This window comes from Peromyscus leucopus, chromosome 14 (genome assembly GCF_004664715.2).
Source record: "Peromyscus leucopus breed LL Stock chromosome 14, UCI_PerLeu_2.1, whole genome shotgun sequence".
In the NCBI taxonomy this organism is placed as follows: domain Eukaryota; kingdom Metazoa; phylum Chordata; class Mammalia; order Rodentia; family Cricetidae; genus Peromyscus; species Peromyscus leucopus.
Window position 1 is genome coordinate 69,318,537 of NC_051075.1, and position 20,346 is coordinate 69,338,882.

The 20,346-nt window shown below is 41.6% G+C and overlaps 1 protein-coding gene across 1 annotated transcript in view; it reads left to right on the forward strand.

Moving 5' to 3' along the window:
- The window catches only part of Golga5 (golgin A5), a 30,544-nt gene extending 10,558 nt beyond the window's left edge, over window positions 1–19,986 (forward strand). The window contains exons 6-13 of the mRNA XM_028888271.2: window positions 2,155–2,358; window positions 6,578–6,748; window positions 8,428–8,556; window positions 10,684–10,782; window positions 13,363–13,588; window positions 15,244–15,349; window positions 18,091–18,154; window positions 19,509–19,986. Coding sequence (XP_028744104.1) covers window positions 2,155–2,358; window positions 6,578–6,748; window positions 8,428–8,556; window positions 10,684–10,782; window positions 13,363–13,588; window positions 15,244–15,349; window positions 18,091–18,154; window positions 19,509–19,589 — 1,080 coding nt within the window. The 3' untranslated portion in view covers window positions 19,590–19,986. The remainder of the gene's footprint in view (window positions 1–2,154; window positions 2,359–6,577; window positions 6,749–8,427; window positions 8,557–10,683; window positions 10,783–13,362; window positions 13,589–15,243; window positions 15,350–18,090; window positions 18,155–19,508) is intronic.
- Window positions 19,987–20,346: the final 360 nt, after the last annotated feature.

Consider the following 20,346-nt stretch of genomic DNA (forward strand, 5'->3'; position numbering starts at 1 on the left):
TCTCTCTCTCTGTCTCTCTCTCTCTTGGTTTTGGTTTCCTTGTATAGCCCTGGCTGTTCCAAGAACTTGCTCTGTAGACTAAGCTGGCCTCAAATTCAGAGATCCACCTGCCTCTGCCTCCCAAGAGTTGGAACTAAAGGTGTGCACCACCATGCTGGTTTATAGTTCTACTTTTAAAGGAATTTTTTTTTTTTTTTGGTTTTTCGAGACAGGGTTTCTCTGTGTAGCTTTGCGCCTTTCCTGGAGCTCACTTGGTAGCCCAGGCTGGCCTCGAACTCACAGAGATCCGCCTGGCTCTGCCTCCCGAGTGCTGGGACTAAAGGCGTGCGCCACCACCGCCCGGCAAGGAATTTTTAAGTGTAGTTCAGTCTTTGACCTGTTTATACTTGAAAGTCACCTCTGAATCTACTAAAGGTTTTGGGTTTTTTTTTTTTTTCAATGGGGGAAGGTTATTTTGTTTTTGTTTTTACTTTGTTTTTGAGATAGAGTCTGGCGGTGGTGGTGTATGCCTTTAATCCCAGCACTCGGGAGGCATAGCCAGGCGGATCTGTGAGTTCGAGGCCAGCCTGGTCTACAGAGTGAGATCCTGGACAGGCTCCAGAACCACACAGAGAAACCTTGTCTTGAAAAACCAAAAAAGAGATAGAGTCTTACTACATAGCCCTAGAAGTCCTGGATCTTGCTATGTAGACCAGGCTGGCCTCAAAATCACAGAGGTCCACCTGCCTCTGCCTCCTAAGCCAGGATTCAGGGCATTTGCCATAGTGCCCGGTTTAGTGGTTTGTTTTTATAATATTCAAGGTTGAATCCAATGGCCAGTCAAGGTTGCAAACTCTTACTTTGTATCTGTAAATATTCTATAATCTGAAATACTTCTGGTTCTGGGGAACTTTGGATAAGGCGTAAATAACGTATTTCAACATGTAGTTCATGTTAAAACAGTATTAGTGAGAGGCTGAGCGGTGTTGGCGCACTCCTTTAATCCCAGCACTCCGGAGACAGAAGCAGGTGGATCTTTGAATTTGAGGCCCATCTAGTCTATAGAGCAAGTTCCAGGACAGCTAAGACTACACAGAGAAACCTTATTTCTAAGAAAAATATATATTAGTGAGATATTTTATGTTCTCTTCTGTTTTCTGAATTTTTAAAACATAGTGTACTTTATTTACACTTACAGCACATTACAATTCATTCACTCAGATATTGAAACTATCTTGGGGATATTTGGTCTGTATTTAGATTCCTTAAAATTTATAGATGAACAAGAGTCACATACCTCTGTTGTTCTAAAAATATTCAGAAGTTTTTCTGAGAACAGGTAGTTCCTCAAGAAGCTAAACATAGAGACATAGAGTTCTCATATGGTTTATCAGTTCTACTTTAGGTATCTATCTGTCTAAGAGATTAAAAAATGTGTGTTCACATAAAACTTGTTGACTATGTGTAGAGCAGTATTCATATCTGAGCAAAGCTGGAAATAAAAATGCTACTTGATGCTGAGATAAACAAGTTGTGGTATGTCCATATAAGGAAATCCTGTTAAGGCCATAAAAAAGAATAAAGTGAGGCTGGGGTGATGCTTTAGTAAAGTTTGTGCTATGCCAGCACGAAGACCTAGGATTGGATTCATGTAAAAAAGTGGACATGGTGGCACAAATCAGTGACTTCAGTTCTGGGTAAACAGAGGAAACACGCAGACTCCTGGAGCTCTCTGGACAGCCAGTCTAGCCATGGTAAGCTCCAGGTTCAGTGAGAGACTCTGCCTCAAACTAAACTAAACTAAACTAAACTAAACTAAACTAAACTAAACTAAACTAAAAGGTGGCTTTCACTGATTTGCTGAGGGTTGCTTTATATTTGTGGCAATCCTCTTACCTCTGCCTCCCAAGTACTGGAGTTAGGTGTGCAACACCATACCCGGGTGTTTCTTAGAAAACAGATCCTCAGCACCAAAATTGGAAATTCCAGTTCACTAAGCCCAAAAAAGACCTTGTTGCACCTTGAGCAAACTCCTAGTTGACTTTAATGCATTGCTATTCTTTTTTGGACGTCATTGTTGGTTAGAGCTATAAATCCCTTAAGATTCTGAATGCATGGTTGTAAATATATTTCAAGCTAAATGACAGAATAAGTATAATGTAAAATTTACCACAGAGTGAGTTTGCTGCACGCCTTAATAAAATGGAAGTGGAACGTCAGAATTTGGCAGAAGCAGTTAATCTGGCAGAAAGAAAGTACTCTGAGGAGAAGAAGAAGGTTGATGAGCTCCAGCAGCAAGTCAAGCTACACAGGTCGAGCTTGGAGTCTTCTAAGCAGGAGTTACTTGACTACAAGCAGAAAGCTACAAGGATCCTCCAGGTAAACACAAGTGTACACCCTGACATGCTTGCTGGGAGGCACCAGCACTCTAAAATACTCGAGATGATGTGCTGGCTGCATTGCCCTGCTGTACTTAGAACTCCTATGAAAAGGGTAGAAACTCTCTTGATCTTACCACTGCCTGCTTCACATTTTCAGCTTGCTCCCTTCATCTCTGATGACGCTGTTGTTGCTAAGCACCTATGTTATGCTCCTTTGGTGGTTCCTATAAAAACTGCAGTCACCAATGTAGCCTTCAACTTCTCATCAGAGAGAAAAAGTGTGCTTTTGTTTGATTTAGGGTAGTCTGTCTGCCTGCGCATGGGTTCCATCTGCCTGCTTCATTTTTGTTGCTTCTCATACGTCTCACTGTTCTCAAGTGTATGACTACTGCTACTGTATCCTAGCTCACAAAAGCATATGGTCACTTAGCAGAAGAATGGGGACTAGATTTTGGGACCCTTTCCAAAGAAAAAAAAAAAGTTGGTTTCTTGTTTTGACCTTTTTTTTTTTTTTTAATGTTTTCTTCTTTGAACTGGCTCCTGTTTTGTCTCAGCATCAGATACATCAGAATGGTTAGGACTAGACTATCTTCATTTATTAAGAACTTGTTCCCTTTGCTCCATCATATCATTTCTATCCATTACATTTCTTAATTTTCTTCTCAAAAAGTTCTAGGATGACCTGAACATGTATTTGCGGTTATATTTTGCTATTTGCATGCACTTTGACTTGGATGACACAGTCACTCTGTGACCCTCCCACCTTCTTGGAGATCCGGCCTTCTGTGCCACATACCACCTTGGCTCCTACTTTGTTCTTGTTTCCAGCTCTCTGGGGTTTTCTTCCCAGTCTCCAAAGAGTAAAGGCCCCTTTAAGCCCTGTCCTAAATCTTCTCTCCTACCTTGCATTGCTGTATGCTCACTCTGCTTCTGCCTGTCCTCTCCTGAGACTTCCAGCATGTCTCTAACCCTCACTTCCTGACCTTGGGTTTTTGCTGCTTGCTCTTTAGGTTGAGAGTCTCAACTCCCAAACCAGCTTCTTCATTGTTTTGTTCTGGTAAATATTACTGCCATTGGACACTAAAGCATGAACCCACACAGTTGTTTACAAAACTTTAGTCTTTTTTTAAAAAAAAAAAAAAAAAAAAAAAACTCTTTGATTTAAGGGTACATTCAGCTTAGCAGATTTTAAAAAATCAAAATAAATAATTGACAGAGTAAGGTCATTGATGCAGTACAGTGGGACTTGGAGAGAAAAATGCTTTATGTGCCCAGGGGTGCCAGGGTTCACTGCACTGAGCTGACACTATAAAGAGAACCTTGAAGGATGAGTAGGAAGGCTCCCACAAGGGTAAAGATTTAGATAAAAAAAAAAAAAAAAAAAAAAAAAAAAAAAAGCTGTGCCAGAAGCAGGGGTCCTTAGAGAACACAGTGTGCCTGGGAAGCTAGTGCCCAAGATTAGGTGATGGGGATAAAACCCAGTGACGGGCTGGAACCAGATGGTGACAGCCCCTGCAGGTTTTATCCTGTAGGTGCTAAAGAAACTGAGTAGCATTATAAGATTTGATATTAAGAAATGTAGCAGCAGTGAGGAACTTAGGTGAGAGTTGTATATCATCTTGTTCATCGTTGCATCCTGAAACAATATCTGGTACTCAAGAAATGTAATGAAGGAATAAGTGAGATGGTGAGATCAGAGGCAAGTGGATGCTAACAGGTGATGATAAGAAGTGTTAGTGGCCTGACCTAGGTTTGTGAAAGTGAAGATGGCTAATGGGATAGCTACTGGGTAGAAGATAGAATAGTTGAGAAATTTAAATTGGAAACTTAATTGGAGAGAAGGGAAAGAAAGCAGATGGAATCTGGGATGACTGGGTTTCTGTTTGCATGTAAGGATGTTGTTTCTTGTCCTCTAAAAGGAACAAAGAGGAATGATGACATGTTAGGGTTGAGGGAGGTTATGACAAGTTATAATGAGGTTGAAAAACTGATATGACTATGATGTGAAAGTGTCAGGAAGGTAATTAGAAATTCAGGCCTGAAGCTCAGCAGAAGATATGGGTGTTAGCCATGGGAGATAGTGTCAGTTAGGGTGTAGGGGAAATTAATTGTGAATAATATGCAGCTTGAGAGGAGACCTAGGACTATTAGACTATTCTAAACATCAGCATTTACAAATTGGGCAAAGAAAAAGAAAACTCCTAAGAAGAAAGTGGCCAAAGTTTGGAGAACCAGAAGAAGCTGGGCCGGGTAGAGTGCCCAAGGACAGTGATGGGCAGTTAGGCAGCTTCTGTAATGTGATGAAGGCTAGCTAGAGTTCTTGGATTTGGCATGTGGAATCTCTGGGTTTCTCAGAAGGGGGAGGTCCAGTGTGCTTTGGGTGGTAAGGATGTAAGGACAGTGACAGCTTGACTGGCTACATAATGAAAGGCCAAAGGCTGGATGCATGTGGGAGAGTTGCCAGGTTAGAGTCCTGTGATTGGGGTGGGAGGCAGTATGTGATTGGTGAGGTTCAATGTAGCAAATTTGAAAAGTAAAGTTTGAAGAAAGAAATGGAAACGCCTATAATTCTGCCACTTAAAAGGAAAAATTCTTTTGAAAGGAGAATAACTTTAACATTCTGTATTCAAGGTAAAAGAATCGATCCTTACTGGTTGAGAACTGGCACTTTATATGTTATCTTCATAAGTCTTTTAGATCTCTTCTTCCTGCTCTTCCTTCATGCCAGGGATCCACAGATCTTTCTGTAAAGGACCAGATACTAAATATTATATATTTTATGGACTAAAATGGTTACAATCATGTATTCTTTGTTTTTACTTCTTACAATCATATTGAAATGTGATATACATGGTTAGTTTTTGAGCTGTACAGAAACAGGCCACCAGATTGACCTATGGACCATGATTTAGACACCTGCTGTACAATACTTTCTTCCTGATCAACCCTCCTAAAATGCATCTTGGTGACAGCACTCTCCTGTTCACTGTCTGGTAATTTGATTTAGCCTATCAAGTCAAATGAAAATAAATTTGTCTCCAGATGTGGTGGCACCTGCCTGTTAGTCTAGCACTTAGGAAGCTGAAGCAGAAGGATTGCCACAAGTTCAAGGCCAACCTGGGCTACAGTGTGGGACTTCATTTCAAACAAAACAAAAATAAATGAAAGTTTAGCCTGGCATCTGAAGCACTTACAAATGGACCCAAACTCTGAGCTGTCTCACACAGTGCTTTTGTGTTTCTCGGTATGTTTTAAAACTTGCTGTATTTCAGTGTCAGTATAAATGCTGACTTCTAGTGAAACCTTCTCTCCTCCTCAGAACTCTGCAGTAATCTGACCATTTCCCCTTGTTTGGGTTTATTGCATTCTTCTGCTGGGTACCTTTAATTTCCTGTTTAGTTTGTGAGACAGCAGGCGCTTTCCAGAAGAGGTCTTTATCTCACAGAGGTCTTTGGTACAGTGCCAAGTACATCTTGGATGCTCCCTAAGCATTAGTTGCATGGAGTGTGATTGGGATAAGAAGAAAATGGGAGGTCAATCTTATGAAACATTTGCAACTATAACATGTTCATGGGGACTAAGATCCAAGGACAGGACAGGCGGTGCTGGCGCATGCCTTTAATCTTAGGAGGCAGAGGCAGGCGGATCTCAGTGAGTTCGAGGCCAGCCTGGTCTACAAAGTGAAGGTCTAGAACAGCCAGAGCTGTAACACAGAGAAACCCTGTCTCAAAAAAACAAAACAAAAGATCCAAGGACAGTACAGCCAGGATCTCTTGCATTTTTATCCCTATGGCTTTAATTAGCTGTGGATTTCCTCTATGGATGAATGTCTGGTGGTGAGATGACACTTATAAGCAAGCTGGGAATAATGCTTAGTGAAAAGTGTGCTTAGCATGTGTGTGGCCCTGGGCTCAGTCTTCGGCACCACAGTATAAAGTGAAGTGAAGTACAAGCTAGGGGCTCGATAGATGGCCCAGAAGTTAAGAGCACTTGTTACTCTTAGAGAGGATTCAGTTCCCAGTGCCCAGCTGGTGGCTTACAACAATCTATACTAGTTCCAGAGGATCTGATGCCCTCTTCTGACTTCTGTGGTCACCAGGCCTTATATGATACACGGACATACTTGCAGGCAAAACACTTACACATATAAAATAAATATAAAAAGAACAATAAGCTAATAACATCTTTGCTTAATTATACTCTCTGTTTCACAACAGTCTAAAGAAAAATTGATAAACAGCTTAAAGGAAGGCTCCAGTTTTGAAGGCCTAGATAGCAGTACTGCTAGCAGCATGGAGCTAGAAGAACTTCGGCATGAGAAGGAGATGCAAAAGGAGGAGATCCAGAAGCTGATGGGCCAGATACATCAGCTGAGATCTGAGCTACAGGTAACAGTCACTGCTTAGCATCCCAAATAGTCATTTACCCCAGCTACATCAGTTTGAGAGGTTGATTCTGTATTTTACGGGAAGATGGCATATTGAAACAATGTGTTTCGTTCTGCTAGAATGTTAGTTACCATATAGATATGTATCTACAGCAATCTACAGCAGTAGGTGTCTTTTCTGTTGACTGATTGTAACTCCAAGGGGTACCAAACACAGGTGAAGAACTTACCACATGATGCCATGTACCTAAGAGCCTAAATTGTACCAGGAAACAGACAAGAATCTTTAAATGTATGGATCTTAAATCCTGCTACTGAAAAGTGAATTTGTTTAGTTTTTTTTTTTTTTTATAAAACTGAAATGTTTCCTGATATTAGCATGTACTCAGAAACTAATTATATTTTTATGCATAGTCTTATAATTGTAGTTTGTGTATAAGTGCTGTGTTTAATCTAAAAGTAACAATCTGGGGATATGACTCAGTAATAGCATGCTTACCTAGCATGTGGGAGCCCTCAGTCCAGTTCCCCTAGCACAAAACAGTAAATTGGGCCAGTTAGGCCACATGAATATAGCATGTTTGATATACGAGAAGGTCTCTGGTGATTGGAGATTAAGTGCAGGGTAATGAACCTTCTAGTCTTTTTTTTCCAAAGAATTTAATTGCATCTAGTTGGAAATTGTGTAGATGCTAAATTTACTCATATATGTTCAGTGCTTTTGGGGTAAGAATATAAAAACGTGTTTTAACATTTCACCCCAGCATCATAAATAACACTGACCCATTTTCTTCCCATGTTCAAGAAATTTACAAAATCTATGTTAGGTCTAGCCAAATAAAGAAGATGTTAGAGCTGGCAAGCCGGCTCAGCATACACAGAGCCTTGCTGTGCAAGCTTGATAACCAGCTTGGTCCCCAGAATCTACAGAAAAATAGAAGGAAAGAGCTGACTTCACCTTGTCCTCTGACCTATAGATACAGACAGTGTCAGGCATGCTCCCTACCATTCATAAACATAATAATCTTTTAATTAAAAAATAGGTATACAGCCAGTGTGGTGACTCATGCCTTTAATTCCAGCATTGGGAGGCAGAGGCAGGTGGATCTCCAAGTTTGAGCACAGTCTGTTCTACAGAACAAGTTCCAGGACAGCCAGAGCTGTCCTGTCTCTGCCTCCCGAGTGCTGGCATTAAAGGTGTGTACCACCACTCCTGCCTTCCTTTTGAGTTTGAAAAAGTGAGAGTAAGAAATATTGGGAGATAGGAAATTGAGTAACAGTAGTAAAGCTGGGAGCAGCTCACATACTAACCTCAGTGATGTCAGTAGTTATTTTCTCTGTGTGCACATTACCTACAGCCTGCAGTGAAACTAAGGTAGTAAAGTCTCTTTTGGTATTATACTTCAGCTCTTTGAAAGTCTTAGCTTTTCAGTGGAGGCATGAATGGCCTAGCAAACTGCTGGTCATTCATAAGCTAGATGGTTTGTGGACCAGGCAACTGTATCATCCTGGTCATTCCCTCACTCCTAGCCAAATTGCATAGTGAAGATACCTGATTTGATTCCCATGACCCCTTATCCCTCTGGGAGCTGCTGAGCCCTGTCCATAGCATATGATTGTTGTTCAGTATGTGTTGAACAGAACCATTAGTTTTTGCTTTCGTGTGCATGGTCTTCTTAGGATATGGAGGCTCAGCAGGTTAGTGAAGCAGAATCATCGAGAGAACAGTTACAAGATCTGCAAGACCAGGTAGCTAGGCAGAAAGCATCTAAACAAGAGCTGGAGACGGAGCTGGACCGGATGAAACAGGTAAGGAGAGGGAACTTCTCCCAAGAGAGCTTATACCCTAACCCTAACCCTGAGTGTTAGTGGTAGGGAGAAGCTTACCAATTCCTCTTGCTTTTCCGTCTCACCCACTTTGGTTTGGGTTTTTTTTTTATGTTTATTCTTAATTGTTTATATGTATGATGTGTCAGTATAGGCACATACATGCTATCATCTATGTGCCATTGCTTGCTTGTGGAAGTCAAAGGACAACTCGTGGGGTTGGTTCTGTCCTTCCATATTTGCATGGGGTCGAGGGATTGAACTCAGGTTGTCAGGCTTGAGCTATAAGTGCCTTAACCTACTGAGCCTTTGTTGTTGTTGTGTTGTTTTGTTTTTGTTGGGGGGTTGGCTCCTACCTCTGCCTCCCAAGTTCTGGGATTAAAGGCGTGCACCACCACACACCTTCCAACTGAGCCTTCTTGCTGACTGCAATATTGTTTTTTTTTTTTTTAAAGGTTTGTTTATTTATTTGTGTGTCTTATGTATCTCTGTAGGTATGTGTGCACGTGTATGTGACTGTGCATGTGTACATGCCAAAAGAGGATGTCAGTGTCCTTCTCCATCACTTTCTACCTAGTCCTTTGAGCACTTGTTGTCTCAGCTTAGCTGGAACCAGCAAGCCCTAATGATCCTCCTGTCTCTGCCCTCATCTACTCAGAGCAGGGGCTACAGGACTCCTGGCTTGTTACATGGATGCTGGGAGCTGAACTCTAGTCCTCATAATTTTGCATAAAGTGCTCTTAACTGCTGAGCATCACTTTATCCCATGTTTTTGTTGTTGTTGTTTTGTCTTAACAGATGGAAAATGGGGCACAGGATGGTGATATAACTGCCCAATACTGTAAAATGAGCTAGAGCATCATCAGCTCAGAACCCAGAATTCTTTCTACTTCCTATGTCTGTATCCCATCTGTCTCTCAGAGTGTGTGTAAAAACATGAAACATTGTATTCAAGTGTTAACATCTACTTTCCTAGAATTGTGAAACTGCTACTGCTACTTCTAGAAACACTTGTGGCCATATTAGCCACATTTCTTTTGGTTTTTTGAGACAGGGTTTCTCTGTGTAGCTTTGGAGCCTGTCCTGGAACTCACTCTTGAGCCCAGGCTGACCTCGAACTCACAGAGATCCACCTGCCTCTGCCTCCTGAGTGCTGGGATTAAAGGCGTGCATCACCACCTGGCATAATTTTGTATATTTTAAATTCTCTTTACTTTTTTATGTGTATTTAAATTCTTTAAATGAGTTTTTCATTAGGACTTATTATGGAAATAGTACTTAAAACTAATGTTAAGAGAAAAACCAAGCAGAGACCTGCAAGGCAAGTGTGTTGCAGGTTGTCTTAATTAATATAATTATAAGATTAGCTGTCCTTTCAGAATTGCATTTTAGGTTATTCAAGGAGATGCTATGTATTAAAGGGCAACAGTTGCATGCTTGATAGGTGGCAGAAGTTTCCCTGCACCCTCTCTCAAATGCCATTTGTAAACGATGAAGTAGAGGAACATAAGCTGACTGTAGCTGTAGGCTACTTACTCGTCAGAGAGCCCAGCCAGATGTAAAGTATTTAATTTTAGGATTAAATGTGTACCTTATTAAGTAATTTTAGCCTTGAATTTGTACAGACTAGAACATGGAAGAAATCTGGTAACACTCCTAGTAAATCTTTACCGGGTTATCAGCCTTGCACCCACTGAGCCATCTTACTGGCCCTTATTTTGTATTTTTAAAAATCATTTATAAACATTATATTACTGACAGCATCAATCTTTATCATAGATAGCAAATGTCTTCTTCAGTGTTTTATCACGATCAACAGTAATACTCTGTAATAAATCTTATGTTCACAAATGATGACCTATTCTTTCTCATTACTCTAAGAATATATTGTATTTCCTGATGATTTATCCTATTAGCATGTATTTCAGAGCCAATGTTACAGCATCATGCTGACGTGTTGACTTTTCATCAAACCTATCCAAATCCATGTCTGGTTCATTCTGTGTGAGTGTGACATGAACTGAGTGCTCAGTATGAGTCAGTGTGGGTTTGGGGCTCTGGAGGTGGCATGGAGCACACTTAGATTAATTTATTCATGCCTTACACTAGGAATTCCATTACATGGAAGAAGATCTGCATAGAACAAAGAACACACTGCAGAGCAGAATTAAAGATCGAGAGGAAGAAATTCAGAAACTAAGGAATCAGGTAGGAATGAGGAAAGTGGGTGTCCTGAGTCACTTCAATGAGGTCTCCTCTCTCTATTTCCTTCAGAATTTGATGTGAGGTTTGAGCTGCTGAAGATTTTTCATCTCACACCACTTGAATCTTCATTGCAGTACACTATGGCTTCCTTCTGTAGACGTATCTTGTAGCTACTTCATCTGAGATTAGACTTGTCTCCAAACCTGCACGACTTCTGACCTGAGTGTGGGAGTGCTGATTATCACATTCATAACTGTTGTTTCTTTTCCTGACAAAAATTCACTGATTAATCTTCATAGCTCAATGGGTAGGACATCTGTAAAGTCACGATACTTTTTTTTATAATTCTGAAAATGTGAAATAAAATAATGAACACCTACATATACATCCACTCTTTCAAAACTATTCTATAGGAGTAGAAAAAATAAATCTTAATCATTGCCCCTTTTGTCAAGTTTACAATTTTTTTTTTTTTGAGACAGGATCTTACCTTGCTGGTGTGGAATTCACTCTATAGACTGGCCTTGAACTCATCGAGATCTGCCTGTCTCTGCCTCCTGAGTACTAGGATTAAAGGCTTGTGCCACCATGACCAGCCTCAAAAATTGTTTTTGTGATGAGGGTAGGCCTAAACTACAAGGCCTTATGCAATTTAGAAGAAAGGTTTCTTGTCTTCCTTCCTTCCCTTTTTTTTTTTTTTTTTGTTGTTGTTGTTGTTATTATTGTTGTTGCTGTTGTTTTTTTTTTTTTCAAGAGAGGGTTTCTCTGTGTAGCCCTGGCTGTCCTGGAACTCACTCTGTAGACCATGTTGACTTTGAACTCGGAGATCCACCTGCCTCTGCCTCCTGAGTGCTAGGATTAAAGTCCTGTGCAACCACTGCCCAACTAAGAAGAGAGGTTTCTTAGAGCAGACACAAAAGGCACAAATCATAGAAAAAAACTGATAAATTGAATTCATCAAAATTTAAGTTTCTGCTTACCAAAAGGCAGTGTAGAAAAGAAAGGAGGAGAGCCACAGACTGGGAGAGGGGGTTTCCAGCACCTCCTCAGCCTTCCTCATGCTTCCTCAGACAGTGTCGCACACAGCCCAGCTCTGGGAAGCAAACAGCCACCAGAATTCCTGTGGACAATAAGAAGCTGCCATACCATTTTGTTTTTGTGGGCAGAAGACTTGAACAGACCTTTCTGAAGGGTTAGGTGCTTGTGAGTAGGTCACAGGGTCATCAGGATGAGTCCCAAACAGGCTCAAGACAGCGGCTCAGCTCTCAGGTTAGAACAAGAAGCCTGTGCTGCTGGCTGTTGCACAGCGCTGGGGAAACTGGCTCCCTCTTTATTTTTTCTTATTTATCTGTTTAGAGGTAAGGCCTTGCTATTTAGTCCTGGCTGACTTGGAATGCACTGTAATTCTTCTGCCGCAACCTCCCAAGTTCTGGGCTTATAGTCATGAACCACTATTTCTGGCAGGCAGTTTGCGGTTTCTGGTGAGGTTAGCAACTATCTTCCCTGTGACTCTAGATGTTTACTACAAATGAAGGTGTATCCCACAAAAACACTTGACTTTTGTGTTTATTCATAAGCAGTCCAAATTGGAAACAACCAGGTTTCCCTGCAGGTGAATGACTAAACAAGTTGTGAGCCAGTATATCTTGAGGCTGGAGAAGTGGCTCAGCAGCTAAGAATACTGTCTGCTCATCCAGAAGACCTGGGAATGAGCTTGATTCCCAGCATCCACATGGTGGCTCACAGTCATCTGTAATTCCAGTTCCTGGGAATCCAGTACTCTCTTCTGGCCTCCATGAGCACTAGGCATGAATAGGTGTGCAGACATGCATGCAGACACAACACCCATACACATGAAATAAAATAAAAACAAAATGATAAAAATGTATGGAATGATGTGACAACTTAGCTAAATCTGTTCGTTATTCCCCTAGGACAGTCTACTTACAGGAAACCCAGAAATAGGCAAAAGCAAACTCTGGTGCCAGAATTGAAAGTGGGTTGTGCGTGGTGATGGAAATGTTCGGTTCTGTCTGAAGTTGCATGGCTAGGGGATCACAGCATAGTCTTTTAGGGGGCCACACTATTGAACTGTGGATTTGGAATCCTGTTTAAGAAGTTTGAACTGTGGCCTGTAAACTTGACCATGTCAACTGCAGTAAGAAATGTAGTTTATATGTGTCTTCATAGTCACATGCATTTATAATACAAAGCCAGAAAAGAATCCCAGCTTGGTGGCACCTGCCTATAACGTTAGTATTCAGGAGGCTGAGGCAGGATGAGTTTGAGGCCAACCTGGGCTATATAGTAAGTTCAGAGATACAAAAGGAGACCCTATCTAATAATAACAAAGAAGTTAACACAATAACATATGTATACTGTGTACTATATGAATTCCAGGAAATACCCCATCTATTACATTCTCTAACTGCTGGTGGGTGGCCTACTGATGTTGTTTAAAGATTACTTCTAGCCAGTGAGAAATCTCTTATTGCTGTAGAGATTTGAAGATCCAGTTCATGTCCTTTCTATAGCATACACCATTGAGCCTGTGAACTGATTAAGTGGACACTTTCCCTGCAGCTTACCAACAAAACTTTAAGCAACAGCAGCCAGTCAGAGCTAGAAAGCCGACTCCATCAGCTGACGGAGACACTCATCCAGAAGCAGACCATGCTAGAGAGCCTGAGCACAGAAAAGAACTCGTTGGTCTTCCAGCTTGAGCGCCTGGAGCAGCAGGTGCACACTGCCCCCACCGGGCCCAGCAGCGGATCCTCCATTAACATGTCTGCAGTTGACAGTGGTGAAGGTAAGCCTAGAGAGAGCACTGAAGGTAAGCCTAGAGAGAGCACGGCAACAAAACATTCTGAAAAATTACAGAAAGACCCATTTTACTGAAAAGGAATTTTCTTCAGTGACTCTTTTCCTGGTGTGAGACCTGGTTCCTGTATTGTTAGTATAATCATTAGAAAGATGTAGATTGGACTAATACCTCACAGCTGTTAGACTTGGAGAAAGAGGGCCCGGCATTGTGAAGCATGTTGGAATAAGAAGATACTTGACAGAGACAAGGCAGGAATTCAGTAGCTTAGAAATTTCAGTACACTTAAAGGCAATGTGTATTCACTATCTCTTAGTAAATCAGTGTTGATGTCTGTATTAATTTGCATGTTTGTCCATGCACTTTAATTATGATAACAAAATGTGAAGGTTTTTTTTGTTTATTGAGATGAAGATTTTAAAATGCATATTCAAAAAGAGTATGTCAGCACCAATATTGATAGGTCAGAATTTTAAATTTACAACCTCATAAAACCTATATGCAGTCGTGGAGGAAATCTCTCAGTTCTTTGGCTTTAACATTCCTTTAAAAATTAAAAAATTTAAAGAGGATGCCATGTATAGGGATCAATTGGAATTTAAGTAGGGTGGCCAATGGAAAATCCAGTTGAAAAGTGACACATTATTAAAGTTCCAAAGGGTGTGATAAAAATGTGAACTGTAAAGAGGCCCGGAGGAAAAGTGTTCCAAGTAGCTGGAAAAGCAGGTGCCCTGATGATTCAGGAACAGGAAGGAGTGAGGCAAGGTGAATTCAGAGAGCTTGGAGAAGGCTGCATAGACCTACATATAAGGACTTCACTCTAAGTAAGGTAGGGATCTGATTTGCACCGTATTGTGATGTCTCTGGGTGACTCAGACCTGGCATGGTGATGTGGTCCAGTGGTGCAGCATTTGCTAACATGTAAGGGTTTTTCCTCAGCACCCCCCCCCCAAAAAAAAAACCCTTAAGTTTCAGAGGGCTAAGAGCACAGGCAGGCAGAGAAGCCAGGGTGCCTTTGCATTAACCTATGTAAGAGATGGTAGTTTTGATCAGAGTGGGATTGGTGGGGGATGGAGGGCTGTGAGAACTTATTTGAAAAGCATGCTGGCAAAATTTACTGATAAGCTTGCAAGAAAAGAGTGAAGGATTTTGGCCTGAGTGGATGGAAAAGTGGAGTTGTTATGTTCCAGAATGGGAAGACATCAAGAGAAGGAGTTTGCCAGAGAGAGAAAGAGACTGAAATCATCATAGTTGGTACATGAACTTGATACCCTTAGTGATGCAGAAGAAAGAGATAAGCAGCCGGATGGCTGGAGTGGGGGGGGGGGCTGGAAGTGCCCATCTAGGAGCCAGCATCCTCAGTGCTACAGGACCACTGGCCTCTCTCAAAGCCAAGGCCCAGGAATGTTGACTCTTGAAAGCACCAGATGTTGTAGACTTTCTAGTGTCTACTAAAATTTTGTGGAAATTGAAGCAGTTCCTTAGTTGATCTGTGTTAACGATTTTTTCTACTCTAGGGGCCGTTCTTAGAAAGTCTGCCTTGAGAAATTCTTTCTCATATGATATGATACATTTTCAACTCTAGTTTTCTTAGAAAGTCAATTTTGGTATCAGTATGTTAATCTGTTCTCTTATTTCAACAGGGACACGCCTTCGGAATGTTCCTGTTCTTTTTAATGACACAGAAACTAATTTGGCAGGAATGTATGGAAAGGTTCGCAAAGCTGCTAGCTCCATTGACCAATTTAGGTAAGCAGTGCCACTCAGGATGAGTGATAGCCTCAACTATTTTAATAATGTCTTCCAGTTGGTACAGCCACCCTGAGCCCATTGGGGCAGAGCTAATATTTAAAGTGACAGTTCCCTTATTCCTTTGTGATACTCCCAAGCTGTGAGGTTGTCTTAAGCAGTCTGCCAGTACCTCAGCATTATTGAACATTATCAGTCCTGGCCAACCCCTCCCAACAAACTCTACCAAGAAGCTGGCATTACCTAATTTGAAAGAGGTAGATCCACTTCTTTTTCTTTTCTTTTTTCTTTTCAAGATAGGGTTTCTCTGTGTAGCCCTGGCTGTCCTGGAACTCGCTCTGCAGACCAGGCTAGCCTTGAACTCAGAGATATGCCTGTCTCTGCCTCCCAGTGCTGGGATTAAAGGCATACACCACCATGTATGGCTGAAGCTGTCATCACTCACTAAACCAGTCCCAGCACCAAGGAGACAGAGACAGGACCATTTGAGTTCCCAAGGTCAAGACCAGCTTGGACCACATATTGAGACTTTCTCAGAACAATTCACTGAGTAATAAATAAGTCCTCTGCTCATGAGAAAGTGTCCATGTGATGTCTTATCTAGTACTTCATCGTGGAGTTGAAGAAAAGATGCTGCAATAGAGAGCTGAACAATATTCCTTATAACTTGTTTTAATATGTCCATAAGTAATATTTAGATTTTATGTTATGTATTTACATACAGAATTTTTATGCTTTCAAGCATCCACTTTATAAAGAAAATATTTTAACAGTTTACCTAGAGCCTTGATGAACTTCATATCTTAAAAAAACCTCTAATATGCCAATTTTCCCATTAGTGTTGATAGTTAGACATGGTCTTAATGAATTGTGTGTGTGGTAAGAGTAATGTTTTCTTAGCCTTTCTGAGTCAGAATAGAGCTGTGGTATTTTGTTTTCTTTTTAATTGCATAGAGTTATTTATTTAGAGGAAACTTTTTTAGTAATTGTTTTTAGATTTGTGTATTGAGTGCTGTATCCGCATGTACACATGCAGGCCAGAAGAGGGCAGCAGATCCCATTACAGATGGTTGTGAGCCACCATGTGTTTGCTGGGAATTGAACTCAGAATCTCTGGAAGAGCAGCCAGTGCTCTTAGCTGCTGAGTCATCTCTCCAGCCCCCTAAGCTATGGTGTTTAAAAAAAAAAAAAAGTCAGGTGGTGGCGCACACCTTTAATCCCAGCACTTGGGAGGCAGAAGCAGGTGGATCTCTGTGAGTACAAGGCCAGCCTGGTCTACAGAGCGAGATCCAGGACAGCCAAGGCTACACAGAGAAACCCTGTCTCAGAAAAACTTAGGGGTGGGGATTGTTCCTGAAGCCACAGGACTGTAGTCGCTGTGTGAATAGAGTGCTTGTATTCAGCATAGACCCTAGAAAACTTAGCTGGCATGGGAGTGCTACCAGCAGTAAGACAAAGGAAAGGGATGTCTCCTCATACACACATCTTGATAAGGAAAAGCCTGCAAAGAGCTGTGAGCAGTGAGGGTGGCTGCCATACTGCCCCTACCACATTCACTCAGATGTCTGCCTGAGGTGGGTGGTTTGTTTGTTTGTTTGTTTGTTTGTTTGTTTGAGACAGGGTCTCACTTTGTAGCTCAGGTCTAGAACTCACTGTGCAGTCCAGGCTGACCTCAAACCCACAGAGATCTGTTTACCAGTGCTGAGATTAAAGGTGTGTACTGCCACACCTAACCCTTTCTGAATCCCTATGGTTTAGTCCTCTTGGAAAAATGTGTCTATGCAGAAGTTTCTAGATTAACCATTTCCAAGTAAGTGCTTGAACTGGTTTTTTTTTTTTATACCTATGATTTCAGCATTCTTTTATTATTAGTATTATGATGTATCTAGTGTTCCATCTGCATGTATGACTGCAGGCAGGCCAGAAGAGGCACCAGATCTCATTACGGATGGTTGTGAGCCACCATGTGGTTGCTGGGAATTGAACTCAGGACCTCTGGAAGAGCAGCCAGTACTCTTAACTGCTGAGTCATCTCTCCAGCTGAACTGAAGTTTTAACAGCTAACTACAAATAACAATAGAAGTATTTGTTTGACCTTCTTGTGTAGTCATTTTAAGTAATCATGTGAGTCTACAATTAGACCATCCTTCTGTGGTAGTCACGTGAATAGTTTGAGTGATGCTTTAAAAAATTAATCCCAGCACTTAGGAGGCATTGCCAGGTGGATCACTGTGAGTTCGAGGCCAGCCTGGTCTACAGAGTGAGATGTAGGACAGGCACCAAAACTACACGGAGAAATCCTATCTGGGGGGATGGGGTGGGGGTGGGGAGGATACTGAATAGGCTGGGTGGTAGTGGTGCATGTCTTTAATCCCGGCACTTGGGAGGCAGAAGCAGGTAAATCTCTGTGAGTTCAAGGCCAGCCTGGTCTACAAAGCAAGTCCCAGGACAGCCAGGGCTACACAGTGGAGTGCTGTCTCAAAAAACAAAAGCAAAACAAACAAACCCACTGGATATTAGCCAGGTGGTGGTAGCACATGTCTTTAATCCCAGCACTCGGGAGGCAGAGGCAGGTGGATCTCTGAGTTTGAGGACAGCCTGATCTACAGAGTGAGTTCCAGGACAGCCAAGGCTATAAAGAGAAACCCTATTTCCAAAAAACCAAACACACACAAAAAAGGATGTTAACTCAGGAAGATTTGCTTTGAGTATAATTCCTTTTTTCTCACCTGTTTGCACAGTATTCGCTTGGGAATTTTTCTCCGAAGATACCCCATAGCACGAGTGTTTGTAATTATCTATATGGTGAGTTTTTTTTTTTTTTTTTTTTTTTTTTTTTTTTTCGACGTTTTTGTTAGCTTTCGCATTCTGACACTGTAGCCAGCTGCTCGAACTCACGAGATCCCTGCTCTGCTCGAGTGTGATTAAAGCGTGCACACGGCCGAGTAAATTTATTTTAAAAAGTAGTGCCACACTTGATTACTGTCTGTTGTTTTGGCTGCTAATCTTATTCATATTTTACCAATTAACTTTGATAGAGAATAGAGCTCATTTTTGATAAACTTTTCTCTAAATACATTACAAGTTAGCCATTTATTATGTTGAGAACATACATTGCTCAGAGGCTTTTCCCGAAGATAAAGTTAACTGTAATGTAGTTTTAACAGTCACCTCCATTTTTAAGTCTAATGACAAAAATACAGTAGAGAACCACTGATTTAATTTTTATCTTAATGCTGTAAAGTTGCTCTGATTATTTTCATGTGTTTTACTTTATTTTTCTAGAAGGATCTCAAGACCAATTCATTTTCTTCTGGGTTTTTAGTTGCACAGAACCAGTTGCAGAAATTGGGGTGCTGGTTCATGTGTGCTGTGCCTAAAAGCCACTCACTGTGCTGAGTATAGGGGTGTCTTTTAAGAGATTAGGCTGACTTAAAGGCTATTTTCTTAAGAAAGAGAAAGAAACCTGCTTGAAAAGAAATTTCTATGTGATCCACTAGAGGGAGGAGTCATTCCTCTAAATAAAAAGCTTTAGGAAAGGAGGATGGGTGGGGAGGAAGAAAAAAGGGCATCAGAAAGATTTCAGAGTGCACCTCACAGGGCCGACTGCCCAGGCGCCTGCCACCATGAGTGTTGTGGGCACCGGTTGGCATTAGATGCTGTGTGTGTGCTGCCTACAGAATTTACACATCCCACTGATGGAACCATTCATAGTGCCCCAAAGGAGCCGGGGATTTGTCACTAATTCAACCTCTGACACTGACGTGTTGCTCCTGTCAAGTGTGCTTTCCCATCTCTTCACCAGAGCTGGCTAAGCTGTCCTCAGAACACCAGTCACTAACCGTCTCACAGGGTTTGCCAGCCAGCGCTGTCTGCCTAACAGTGCTTTCCCAGCTCTGCACAGCCAGCCATCCGCTTGGTTGGTCCTGCAGATTCGACAAGTCAGGAGTGTTGGTGTTGGGGCCTCTCCAGCTAGATCTGCAGTGTGCAGCTCTTTGTTCACCACTGGTCATTTGTCTTTGTCCAGCCAGTATACATACCGAGCCCCTGCTGCTGTGTTTCAGACCTTGTCCTAGAGGGTACAAAGACAAGGCATGGTCCCTGTCCTCCCTGCACACTCCTTAAAGACTGACACATGAATTGTTTTCTCTCCCTCTAGGCTTTGCTTCACCTCTGGGTCATGATTGTCCTGCTGACTTACTCACCAGAAATGCACCATGACCAACCGTATGGCAAGTGAACTGAGCCGCTGGTTCCCAAGAGTGCCTGCCATTGTCCAGAGCTGGGGTCTGCAGAAAGACCAATGCCTAAGACTGCTTGGAACAGTGCACAAGATGGATTCCTCACGGAAAGCTTTTAATCTTTAAGTTATTACTCTGGTGTCTGACTCTCCCTGATTTCCATAAGAGTCTCTAAATGCAGACAGTAATAAATTTGGCTCTGCTTTTTCTGAGTACAGTTGGTTGAGAGAGAGAGAGAGACAGAGACAGAGAGAGAAAAACAGAGAGAGAAGAGAACCCTGGGGATTGTTGCTCTGTACAGACCTTTCTATATTTTAGGTGACACTGATTATGGGTTATAATCAGGGAAACTAATTGTATTTAGGGATAAAAATAAAAAGATTTCTTTTTTAAGAACTTAGTGTGCTTTCTATTTTCATATATTTAACTGCAACTATTTCATTTTTGCATGTTAGGTTCCTGGTTGGTATAACTGTTTTTTTTTTTTGTTGTTGTTGTTGTTTTGTTTTGTTTTGTTTTGTTTTTCGAGACAGGGTTTCTCTGTGTAGCTTTGCGCCTTTCCTGGAACTCACTCTGCAGACCAGGCTGGCCTCGAACTCACAGAGATCCTCCTGGCTCTGCCTCCTGAGTGCTGGGATTAAAGGCGTGCGCCACCACCGCTCGGCATGGTATAACTGGTTTTTAAAATACATAAATAAAACACACTGTGCATTTTCCTTTCTTTAATAATGATTTTCTAGGGAAGACCTCTCCAGT